The sequence below is a fragment of the Topomyia yanbarensis genome, unplaced genomic scaffold, assembly GCF_030247195.1.
Source record: "Topomyia yanbarensis strain Yona2022 unplaced genomic scaffold, ASM3024719v1 HiC_scaffold_8, whole genome shotgun sequence".
Lineage (NCBI taxonomy): Eukaryota > Metazoa > Arthropoda > Insecta > Diptera > Culicidae > Topomyia > Topomyia yanbarensis.
In genome coordinates this window covers 321066-334005 of record NW_026684046.1, presented here as the reverse complement: position 1 = coordinate 334005, position 12940 = coordinate 321066, and the positions used below count along the sequence as shown (strand labels likewise).

Below are 12940 nucleotides of genomic sequence, written 5' to 3'. Positions count from 1 at the left end.
CGTTGTCATGAAGCCTGTGGATATTTACCGGCGATGTGTCGGTATTTTTCGTAAACCTGTAGATATTTTGTTGCCGATTTGCAAATTTATCGTATATCACCTGTGGATATTTGCTATTATTGGGCTGTTTCCAAACAAACGTTGACCTTGAACTTTGGTTAATCACCTAGCAACAGTTGATATGGAAGTGGGAAATTTGCAACACGTGGTCAGACAGCTGAGAATTAAGTTGCTATGGACGCAAATGATAACAGCTCCTGTCAGTGGTTACTAACTAACGTACAGTTTCTAAGGTAAGTTGTTTTGTGGTTTGTCTAAATCGGTAAACAGTGCATGCGCAGTTTTGTTATGCATGATGAATGTTGATCTATTTGTCAAAATTGTTGATCAGTTTCCAGGACGATATAGCTTAGGGCATGCTCATTAGTTAGCGAGCTGAAAAATGGAGCACAGAGTTGATCACGATTACTCCTGGAAGTATAATTTAACGGTAGAATGTGCGTCGCTTGTTTTTTCAGATGAATGCAAGAAAAGTAACGGCACATTGTGTTTTATGTGCCAAATTCACCCATGGGAACCATATATTTTGTTGAATTTGCAATTGATTTTTCACTTAGGTTCTGGTCGTTGTTGAAGAAGGACTAACTTTACCAGTGCCCTCGGTGATAATTGCATAATTGCAAAATTGATTCTAGTAAGCTTAAGCGTTAGTTTTCATGATGGGATATTGTTTGAGTTCGAAATCCCGCTTTTCCTAGATCAAGAAACTACCGATAATGGTGAACAGGAGCAGCCGCAAGCACCGACCTCCTCGGAATCGGATGCGCGGGCTGGTCCTCCAGAAATTGCTGTTGAAGAAGTAGCGGAAGCATCTGGAGGTGAACAAATGCAGAATGTGGTACATGATCATCATGATGAGGAGCATGATCATGATCACGACCACGATCATGATCCTGAACATGAGCATGTACACGATCACGAAACTGAAGAGGAGGAGGAACAGGAAGAGGAAATATCCGAAGAAGATATGCTGCAGGTAATTTCAAAATGCTGTGCGTTTCCCTTGTGATAGAATCGATTATTTTTCATTTGTTGTGCGAAGGTAACGTACAACTTTAATTGACGTACTGTATTGAAATTAGTTTGTTTATTGCGTTTAAGATAAATTACAGTGATTTCGGAATTAGAACGAAATTAATCGATTGGGTGACGAAAAATTTCACTGTAAATACTGCGCACTTATTTCATGCACCGTACATCAGTCAATCTGAAGCGCAAATTGTTGTCCTTCTGGTTGCGTTTTTGAGCTTTTTAGTATAGTTATTTTTATAGCATGGGTTTTGATAAATCAATAATTTTAGCGTGATTTTGTATTGGTCGTGATGTTTGTATATATACCTCTGTTGAAGGATTTTCTGCAGCAATTTCCTGTGGCAATGATTTGTGAGCTAACTGCTTGCTATAATACACTGAAAACCGTTCGATAAAAAAATGACAAAATCAATGCTTGTTTTGCTTTTCTCCTATAGAAAGGTTATGCAATCACTTTGAACACTGACAACTTAATCCCGGCCCGGAGGGCCGTCTTTCATATACCATTCGACGCAGTTCGTCGAATTCGGCAAATGTCTGTGTGTGCGTATGTATGTGTGTGTATGTATGTATGTATGTATGTATGTATGTATGTATGTATGTATGTATGTATGTATGTATGTATGTATGTATGTATGTATGTATGTATGTATGTATGTATGTATGTATGTATGTATGTATGTATGTATGTATGTATGTATGTATGTATGTATGTATATATGTATGTATGTATGTATGTATGTGACCAAAAATATGCACATCGGTTACTCGGAGTTGGCTGAACCGATTTCATCAAAGTTAGTCTCAAATAAAAAGTACAACGTTCCCATAGGCTGCTATTGAATTTCATTAAATTCCAAGCTCCGGTTCCGGAGTTACGGGTTTAAGAGTGCAGACACACAGCAAATTCACATTTTTGCCTTTCTCCTATAGAAAGGTTATGCAATCACTCTGAACATCGTCAACTGAATCATAGGCTGCTATTGAATTTTATTAAATTCCGAGTTCCGGTTCCGGAGTTACGGGTTTAAGAGTGCAGACACACAGCAAATTCACATTTTTGCCTTTCTCCTACAGAAAGGTTATGCAATCACCCTGAACATCGTCAATTTAATCCCAGCCAATTTTTATGACTTGTATAGGTTTTCTGTATTTTAACAGGGGCGTAATTAGGGTAATACGATAAGGGGTACTCCCTCTCCCCCACATCACTCACCACCTTTTCCTAAATCGCTCTTCCGTCATCATGCACCTCCCTACCCGAATAAAATTTTCTAGTTCCTCCACAATAAATTTTCCTAGTGCGTCTGAAAAACCAGTGAAAAATTTGGATTGAAATGATTTTGAGTTGAGAAACTAATTTGAAATTTCTTAACAAGTTGAAAATTTTCGGTGGAGTCCAAACTCCCGAACTCTCCTCCTGGATCCGCCGCTGATTTCAAGTATTTCAGCGTCGACACATAGCAACTCAAGTTCGAAGCTCGATTCATTGTACGTATGTGTAAATCGCACTGAATATGTAATAGACATTTCCACCATTATATTAAACATTCCCAACCATGGAATCGAAGTTTGGATAAATGAGAAAGGCACAATGGCACCACTAGGTGGATTAAAACGGGTTTTTTTTTTCTAATTAGATCATCAAATCAAAAAATTTATTAAAAATACAAAATTACTAATTAAGTTATTTTCTTTTCATTTTACGAGATTCTCAAACAATAACTAATGAAAATAATTTTTGATTTTCGATTAAAGACGCATAATATTCCAAAAGTCAGGTGAAGCAAGGAACTAGTCGAATTTTGAAAATAAACTTATAAATTATAAATAGAGCTAATTGGGTCATTAAGTCATGTATTGTTTTGGGTGTCATCCGAAGCAGCTGACGTTAAAGAAACGTAGTCACTTTTTGCGTTTCTCATATTAAAAAGGGCAATTGTTCCCAAAACCATTGCCCGAAGCCCGGAAGGTCTTGTCTTACATACCACTCAAGCGGGAATCTTTTTATAGTAAGGTTTAAAAAGCTGGAGTATTGGCACTGTGTGGGCTAACGACTTACTTTTGAGCCTAACCACTAAAACACTTCTTTCTCTTCTTTCGACCTTTGTCCCCTCGGAACTATATCAAGGTATTACTTGATGGGGAGCGGGGGAGGGGGAGGGCTTGTGCTTTTGTTGCACCGCTTTCTTTTCCAAACAAGTTTTCTGCAACTATCTCGAATCCTCACTTGATCCATGAAATGACTCAACCTTTCAGCCATTGAACTCTCGACTCTTCTCTTGCTTTTTGCTTCCATCTATTACGTGACAATTTAGCTCTCGTCTTAGTGAGCCGTTTAGCTGCTGATTCCAGGAGCAGATTTTACCTAGCTTTATCGAGATCTATTCGGGTAATGACAGTGATTCTACCGTCCTCCGACTGAGAGCTCCCAGGCGGCGGAATTTCTTTCGGCATTGATATATGTTGCGTAAGCTGATTAGCTCCCATTTTTGTCACGATATAGTTGGATAGTCCACGGTGGCAAATCTACCCTACTGTTAATTCCCCGGCCGTAGATTTTTCCCCATACCGATGTTCGTTTCCGTGAACCCTTATATCTCGATCAAGACCCCGGCGATGGATCTAGCCTACTCAACGGCCAGTCCCTAGGATGTCTGTCCAACATTTCCAGGTGGAGCGTAGCTAGTGGTAGTGAACACTGGCGCCCAACGACCCCCTGGTAGCTGTCCGACGCGATCTACTTGCTCTAATTCCCGGCGGTGGATCTAGCCTACTCACAAGCAACCCGGTAGGGTGTCGAGGCCATTCCGGCGATACCTGTGGAGCTTGACGTCCGGTTTGCTGGCATCAGGGATGTAATGCACCTCAGAGCAAATAAAGAGAAGAATAAAAAACGCTCTTTGCACTTTTCAGGCGAACCACCGCTCTTCTCTTTCACAATAAACCTCTTCACTCCGATGTGTGTGGCTCCCATACGTGCATTCCACTCGATGGCTGCACGCCTCAAAGAGTAGAAATAAAGAGGCTCTTTAGTGTGAATCTTGGTCCCACGCGCACAGAAGCAGAAAAAGCAACCAAAAAACATTTTAAGAACGTTCTTCCGATCAAACTTTATCTGAATTGTAGTTTGATTCGCTTTCCTACTACTTGCCAGTGAGGGGAGGCACAAAAAAGTGGCTCTTCAAGGTGACTCTTTGAACGAAATTGTGCAGCTCTTGGTGCACAGATCTTTCTCCTTTTCGTTTTCAGGTTTCTCTTTGTGCGGTCGTTCTGCACATCGTAGTGTTTTTGTGCTGCTCTATTTTTCATCGGTGTATTTCGCTCTTTGTGGCACATTGAGTGAGCAAATAACAAGCCTGGCTGGCATCCTGACGACCCAAACCTGCACTACTCAAGTTCACCGGTGATGAAATTTTTTCGAATCCGATTTGTTGTTTTACGGCGGACTTCTAGTCAGTGACGCTGCTTTGTTGGACCCTTCGTCACTTTCTCTGCAGATCGTAGAGTACACTCGATACTACTCTATTGACCACATCCCACATATGCTCATCGTGGTACATCTTTTCGACGGTATTATCAACAGCCACGCCAGGCCCTTCGAACTTCTTCGAACTTAAGGTATTCGGCGACCACGTGTTCCAATGTCTTTTGCAAGTTTACACATTCCGGGCAAAGAGGTGACGAAGCATGTCCAAACCGATGGATGTACTTCCGGAAGCATCCGTGCCCGGACATAAACTGTGTCAAATGGAAGTCCACTGAGCCATGGCTCCTTTGCATCCACACTGACACATTAGTCGGCGGGTCCACCTTCCTTTCTCCGCATTGTTCCACTCTTGCTACTTCTTAGCTAACGAGTCCACTCTGACCAGTCTACTAGTACTTCGTCTGTTCCTCCACTGGTTGCATTCCACGTCGTCAGCCAAAGTGATGCAGCTGATAATCATCCCGGCAATGCCGCATACCGTCTCCGACGAAATCGTTCTATACGCTCTCGCTACACGAACCGCCATTAGGTGAAACGTGCTCGTAAACTTCGTCCGGTTCCGCTTTGAGTTCAGTGCAGCAGCCCAGGCCAGGTCTGGTGCTGAATCTTGCTCCTCTGATGATCGGCATGACCCTTGCCAAAACGTTTGTTGTCCTTGCAGCTTTCTCCCATACCTAGTCGTCATGGCTGTTAAAAAACTGACTTTTTCAGAAACACCCTAGGTTAAAGAAGACAAATAATTATAACATGAAAACCGATAATGCTATAACTTTGATGCATTTGAAAATGTTACTTGAAAAACATTTTTCTACAACTTACAACTACAACTGAAGTAAGTACCTTGCTATACCATTTTGCTCGAAAAATAATTTTTCGAAAAGAATGTTCGAGAGGACCACCCTAGTTACATTTTACTTTAAAAGAAAGCCAATTTTATTCCCAAAAATATTCTATCAGACATAATTTCTCTAAAATGAACGGTTTGGGAGTTCTTGATTTTTGTACCTTGTGACTCATAGTGCGGGCATGCAATGCTTCGTTTCCTACCGGTACCATCGCTACGCTTGGTCATCTGATGCTCTCTAAACATCTTGTTTGAATGGGATATGGTACAATGTACGATACCGAGCCACTACCGATCCATTGCCATCAACACAATAAATTGTTATAAACAATTAACTGCAACTATTTTTTTGAGAATATGACCCTTAGAATGATTATATACTCGCAGAGAAATAAGGCATATTCGAATCAAATATTTTCTGACTTTGATGCTAAGTCAAAGATTTTGTTGAAACAGAAATAAATTTCCTTTTTTTTCGAATACCAAACATAGTTGGTACAAAAATATTGGCATTAGTGATAAAATAAACTGCATTTTGATTCTAAAATCCCTACAAAAAAAAACAAGTAATATTCGTATCAAACGTATTGAAACTTTGATTCAAATTCAAGCATTTAGTTGAACCAAAAAAATTTGTACTATTTGAAACAAAAATACTGGGGTGACATTGCGCATCTCGAAACGAAAGGTTTATTGTATGCAAGCTTGTATGAAAAAGTCGATTCGAAATGGTTCCATAATGTCGCCCCTGCTTTTAGATTTTGAAATACATTGAAGATGGTTTGACTGTGTTTGGTTCGATCTCCGCCATTTTGTTGTATCATACAAATAAAAAAATGAAATATTGAAATTCATCGAACGTGAGGAAGTAGAGCTAACACAGCATTTAATAGCGAAAAGGTTGGAAAAGTTATCATTTAGGAGATGTAATTGCGCAAATTTAAAAATATAGTTTTAAAACTGAAATCTAACTATAACGAGGTGCAAAGATTCAATGCGGGCTTGATATTCTGCTCACAATCTTAGGCAAAGTTAAAAAATTGGGATTCGGTGCAACATACAAGCACCTCAGGATAGAGGGAAAAACAAAAATCAAGATATTAATATTAATTACACCTTTTTTGAAAACAAAAAGAAAAGTTTTTTAGGGGGTGGGCGTAGCGTATTGGTAAATCGATTGCCTTGTACGCAGCGCACCTGGGTTCGAGTCCCGACCCCGCACATAGGGTTAGAAATTTTTCATAAGAGATTTTTCTAACCCGAAGAGGTTTTTTAATTCAAATGTATTTTTTCATTATTTTAAAAAGAAAAGCATATTTCAACTAACAATTAACATGCTTTGTTTCAAAAAAACCTGTTTTAATCCACCTAGCGGTGCAATTGTGCCTTTCTCATTTCTCTAAACTATGGCTTTTTATGTTCAACATAATTGTGGAAATGTCCATTACATTCTTAGTACATTTTGCACTTATATACAATGGCATGCCAGCCACGAACTTGATGAGCTAGGTGTGGACGGTGAAACACTTGAAACAAAAAAATATCATACTCCATTAGCCCAATCAGCATTAGATCAATGTTATCTGCTTGCTAACTCATTTTGTCATGCAGGGGTGGGTATGTGAGGAGGACGAAAGTCCCATGAACGAATGACTTCCCAGCTTAAATTGGTATGCTTTGTGATATAGTGGTGGTTTAAAGATGATGGGGTTGGAAGGTAGGGGTATGAGGGCTGGATGGAGTGGTGGTCTGAGGAGTGATTTAAGGAGATTTTTAAAGGAGGGGAGTGAACAGTAGAGGGGGGGTGTAACCCCTCTCCGTAAACCATCAACTACGCCCCTGTTAAAATCCAGAAACCTTATGCGAGTCGAAAAAAAAATTGGCCCTCCGGGATTAGGTTGACGTTTTTCAGAGTGATTGCATAACCTTTCTATATGAGAAAGGCAAAAATGCGCCAAAATCCAAAAAAGTGAATCGTCGTCAAATTTTTTTTCGAGTTTGCATCAAATCTCGACGTTTCATGCACCTTGAACACATTTAGCATCAAAAATAAAAATTCTATTTTTAATTTTTCCTATAGTTTATATGAGAAATTTCTGTGTGGCCGCACTCTGAAACCCGTAATTCCGGAACTAGAATTCCGATCGATCCAAAATTCAATAGCAGCCGATGGGAAGGTTGCACCTTTCATTTGAGACTAAGTTTGGGCAAATCGGTCCAGCCATCTCTGAGAAAAATGAGTGACATTATTTGACACATACGCACATACATACACACACACATACACACACATACACACATACACACACATACACACACATACACACATACATACACACATTCACACACATACAGACTTTTTCCGATCTCGACGAACTGAGTCGAATGGGATATGACACTCGGCCCTCCGGGCCGGGATTAGGTTGGCGTTTTTCAGAGTGATTGCATAACCTTTCTATATGAGAAAGGCAAAAAGATATGATAGATTCAAACAAAATTATTATTGAATCTACACAGAATCCTACGAAGGCTTGTTAGTAGAAACAACAAACATTTTTTTGGAAAATAATAACAAATATATTTGAATCTAAAAAAATTGTAATAAGGCCCTGATTCAAAAATATATATTTTTGATTTCAAAGCGAATTATTTTGGAATCCAATATACATTGTCTGCGTGTATTCATGCTATGTTCGGGCTCCTGAAATCTCGAGGCCCCATGGCCCTCACCCAAAGTGCACATGCGTACAGACGGTACTGCTGTCTCCACTCCAATTATCACAGTTTCTCTAAGGGTAAGATATGATTACATGTACCATGGTTTCAAATTTGCACTCCTGTCACAAATCTACGAACTCTTCTAAGTGCACATTGTGGATAAAAAAATCGGACAAATAACATGAACTTTACTGTTGCGACTTGTGCTTACCTATACTGCTTCATTCTACTAATGCGGATCTCATTTGCATCTGTTGGATGGATTTTAGGAGACGATGATATTTTCATTCCCGTCAACTTCTTGTAACGTTAAGCTCTGATTTTTATGTAAGTCTGTAAGCTCCGATTTTGTGTAAAGTCTAGTACAAAATGCCGATTCTTTTAATATTTTTTTCTGGACTTTGTTACATGAAACCTGTGCATATACAGATATCTCCATTTAAATTACAGGTTTTTTATTTCTGCAAAACCAAGTCATATCTTTTGTTTCATTGTTTCTGGTACACTCCCCTAAACGAAAAAAGTTTTCCACGACACTGCTTCATATTAATAACCTTCATCCCCTCCAATACAAATTAACACCACAAAGAGAATGAAATTTTGACAAAAATATAGTAAGGATTTGAAGTTTTTATGTATTATATAATGAACCAACAGTATACCAGCATGCTCGTAGAATTGTTCTATTCTGATACCTTGTGCAATTTATTCCTTTCTTTTACAGAGTGCTCCTTTTAGAAACATATAGCCGACAATGTTCCGATTTGACATTTGTTTTTTGCATGTTTTTACATTGACTGTACATATTTTTGCATTGCGTTTTCTACTTCACATTATTTATTCTAGCTAACAGTGAACAAAATCATTCTAAGAGCGCATGTGAATCGCTGAACGTAGTTTTTTTTATAAACTGAACATATAAACTCGAACTAGAAGTGCATTTAGTGTATTGTACATCGCAAACATAAGAATACCCCAAAAGTACCCACTACAAACATTGAACCACGCACAGTCAGTGTGGGTAATGTTATTTTGAACTCTTACCCTCTCTTTTTGCATATCTCGTGCGAACAATACTGCACCTTTTTGATACACTTGACAAAAAAACGCGTCCCAAACGAAAAATCATTTTTTGATTCCGTCCTGCGACTCTTTTGCGTACCGAACAATCTGAAACACGAATCTCGCTGTCGTTCGCGTCATGGCCGAATCACCTGACACGCAGCGTCGCCGGGAGGAATGCGAGCGGAAGGCGCGTCGCGGCGAAATGGATCCTCGGCTGGAGTTTACTTTTCAGCTGTTGATGGATGCCACTGGATTGCCGCGCCATCAGATCATGGATCACATCTTCGAGGGAAATATGGTCAGTATATGCATAGTTAAATGAAGGTTTGAATAAACATAGTAGCCCTTTGAAGTAGTGAAGCAAAATGAAACAGTTGTCAAAACGATTCATAAGATCAAATTTAAAAATTAGTTGCTGCCTGCCAGGTATCTGCCACGCCGCCATGATTTCTATGCCAACATCTAAAACGTCGCGTTAGGGTCGATCCACAATAAACAGAATCAATTTAATTCGACACAATTTCGTGATACTCGAGTTCGTTTAATTTGTTGGTGAATCATGATGAAGTTTTTGTTATTCACCGACATGTCCAAAACAACACTTTTCATTTATTGGCGGTGCAATACGTAAACTTTTTAACAAACATCTGATGATTGAGGCATGTCGTGCCGTGTCTGAATAGTGAAGGTCGAGCTTCGAGCAAAACGAGCAGAACAATTTGAACTGTCAGTGGGGCCCATAATTTGTGTGCCCGCTGAGATGTTGACTTATGTCAGTTCAATACAAATGGGATAGGGGTGCCATATACGTGCTGCCTGCAATGCTGTTCGTACCCGCAACACCGGTCGAATTGAACTCTGGGACTGGGATGACACTGTCCATGCATATCAATTGTGGTTCTCCATAAATCTCAACTGTGTTTCTTGTATTAATTTATACTTTTTTCTTAAAATCACCAACCACAGTTGGACGAGATAAATCAGCTCTTTCTGCCGAACATGCGCAACAAGCTGATGTGGTTTTATCAGGAAGTGGACGAGGTGGACATGCCAGTCGAGCGTGACATAAACAAACCGGGACCGTCCAGGGCAGGAGCTTCCAGTTCCTCCAAAACGCCCCAGAGTGCAATGGGTGGGGCGGTACAGAGGCCACACAAGCTTTTCATCACCGATGGCTGGAGTTGCGCGTTCACCGGCATTTGTATCTACATGTTTCGCATCAATATTCAGAAGCAGTTACCAGAGGAAGGATTTCATAAAGATCTGTAAGTTTAGAATATATTTAGCGGTAGTTTTTGGCATATCGTATTATTTTTAGATTTGTGATTTCGATAATTGTATTTTTGAACAAATTATATTTATATGGAAAATTGTTAGTTTCATTTCCAGCTTGGATCATTATCTATCTGATCGTTAGCACAATTATAGCTAGATAATAAAGATACAAAATTCAATCACGAGGGTAACAATTAAAAATAACGACAATTATCGCCGAAACAAAGTGGGAGTCATTGGCGCTGACAACCGGTGAGTGTTGTTGTTCGTACGTGCAAGCATTACGTTCCATAATTTAATCCTTTCTCGCGAGATTGGCATCCAGGGAAATGCGCGATAGAAGCAAATAGATTTGCATAAAAATTAGTTTTTCTTGTACCACCTTCAGCGTTTCGGTTTAATAGCGAAGCGATGGTGCGTGAACTTGCGTTCCTACTTGCCTCAGCTGGCGGTCCCTGTTGGTGTCTTTTATTATGATATCAGCTCTGGCTCCCTCCCAGCTATATAGCGAGAAAAAGCTTCACAGGGAGTGATGGTTTGCCTCATGGGGTTCCTTTAGTGCTGTCCCATCTGAAAGCGATTTATATTGGGCTGATAGGCAGCGGTTTAGTGACAGTGGTCAGACTTCATCTCAGAGACAATTGGATGTCGCAATAATTAAATAAACAAACATTAAATAAGCGCAATGTTTTATATAATATTTAATTTTATTTGCAATGCTAGTTTCTCTATGAAAACTAAGATTTAACATCAAGTGATTACCGCTGTCCTGGTTATTCAAGTCGGTGTTCTGTGAAGTTAAACTGAGGACGGTTTGCTGTGTAGCAGGTTGTTAAGTTTAATTTGAATCAAATAAAATAATTGCAATACCACTTGATCCGGAACGCGGACCATTAGAGGAAGAGGTGGACGAAAGAAGACGTTCGACTTGGTTGTAATAAAAATATGAAAATGTGTTAAATGAAGAATGAAATGGAAGGGCATTAAATTAATTTGTTCGCCCCTATCGAGTACTCACCGTAACATGACGTGGGTTGGCGTGATCGGATGGACTTTCTATACAGGTACCTACATGATTACGTTGGCGGCAATTGACGTTCTGCGAAATAATCTGCAGAATGTCACTTTCGTGCTTTTCCAGTCATTGTTTTAATTACAAAATAAGTGTAGAGGTATGCGTTTTGTCTTTATCGCTTCAGAACCGTAGCTCTTAACTAAGACACAAAACGGAAACACTTAGGGACGCTACGATACTTTTAGTGGTGATTTTGCGTGGCTTAATTTTGGTTGTCACGGTAAAGATGGACACGTCTATCATTACCAGGACACATGTTAGTGAACTCGGGTGATTCGTAGTTATACTGCCTAAGCTCGACCCTCATTAACAGAAGACAAAGATTAAGGCCGCACGATATTAAGCCTGTTCTAATGACCCTGTCACCTCTAGTTTTCCTGTTTACTTCACATCCTTGCTCTCACTTGAGTACTATGGCTCTAATTTTCATAACTTTCCCTACCCAGTAATCTCTAGCTAATTGAATGACGTTAAAATGTAAAAAAAATGCTTTCAATACTAGTACGAAATCGATGCTCTTGTTCCCGATACTCGATTATTTGCTATCGATACTTCAAGCATGATGTTTTACCGATATCAACATAATGTTTACAGCATCGAAAATATTCTAAGTCACCCGAGATGTACAGTAGGGTGGGATAAAAATTAGATTCCAACTACGAGCAACTTTTTAGGTACCATTTGGGTCCTAGAACAACTGTGCAAATTCTTAGCTCGATCGGTGAAACTATATTTTTGCGCCCACTGTTTAAAGTTTACATGGGATTTTACTTATTTTTTCACGTGCTTACAAGCTTCGTTTCGATTGGCCGGTTTTTTATGCGGTCCCCTACTCAGTTCTCTGTTGCAGTCTACACGACTAGTCCTCGGCGGTGGATCTAGCTTATTCCTACTGAGAGTTCCCTGGCGGTGATTGCTCTCCCAAAACCGTTGCTCGACGTTCATAACGCCGTTTCCACTGTAAGACGGTCATGATCTACATAATAACTCTATTGACTGCGTTCAACGTTTTTACATTGCCTGTCAATCTGTAGGCTACATTATCCGCTCTCTGCACGTCGCTTCAAACCTCGGGCATTCGAAGACCACATGCTCCGGTGTCTTCTCGACGTTCTCACACTGCGGGCACATTGATTACGTTGCGTACACGAACCGATGAAGATACTTCCTGAAGCAGCCGTGGCCCGACAGGAGCTGTTTCAGGTGGAAGGTCATCTCTCCGTGCTTTCTATTGACTCACATCGACAGGTTTGGGATGACCCGGTAGGTCCACTTTTCTTTCTCCGTATTGTTCCATTCTTGATGCCACGTCACCATCGAATTGATTCTCAGCATCTTCCTCGCGTTTCTTACATTTCATTGATTGTAGCATTTCATTTTC

At 39.9% G+C, this 12940-nt stretch overlaps 1 protein-coding gene across 1 annotated transcript in view; it reads left to right on the top strand.

Moving 5' to 3' along the window:
* The first annotated feature begins 620 nt into the window (after positions 1 to 620).
* Positions 621 to 12940, top strand: part of LOC131696156 (dynein axonemal heavy chain 5-like) — a 71474-nt gene continuing 59154 nt past the window's right edge. The window contains exons 1-4 of the mRNA XM_058984696.1: positions 621 to 694; positions 759 to 1036; positions 9370 to 9507; positions 10176 to 10474. Coding sequence (XP_058840679.1) covers positions 887 to 1036; positions 9370 to 9507; positions 10176 to 10474 — 587 coding nt within the window. The 5' untranslated portion in view covers positions 621 to 694; positions 759 to 886. The remainder of the gene's footprint in view (positions 695 to 758; positions 1037 to 9369; positions 9508 to 10175; positions 10475 to 12940) is intronic.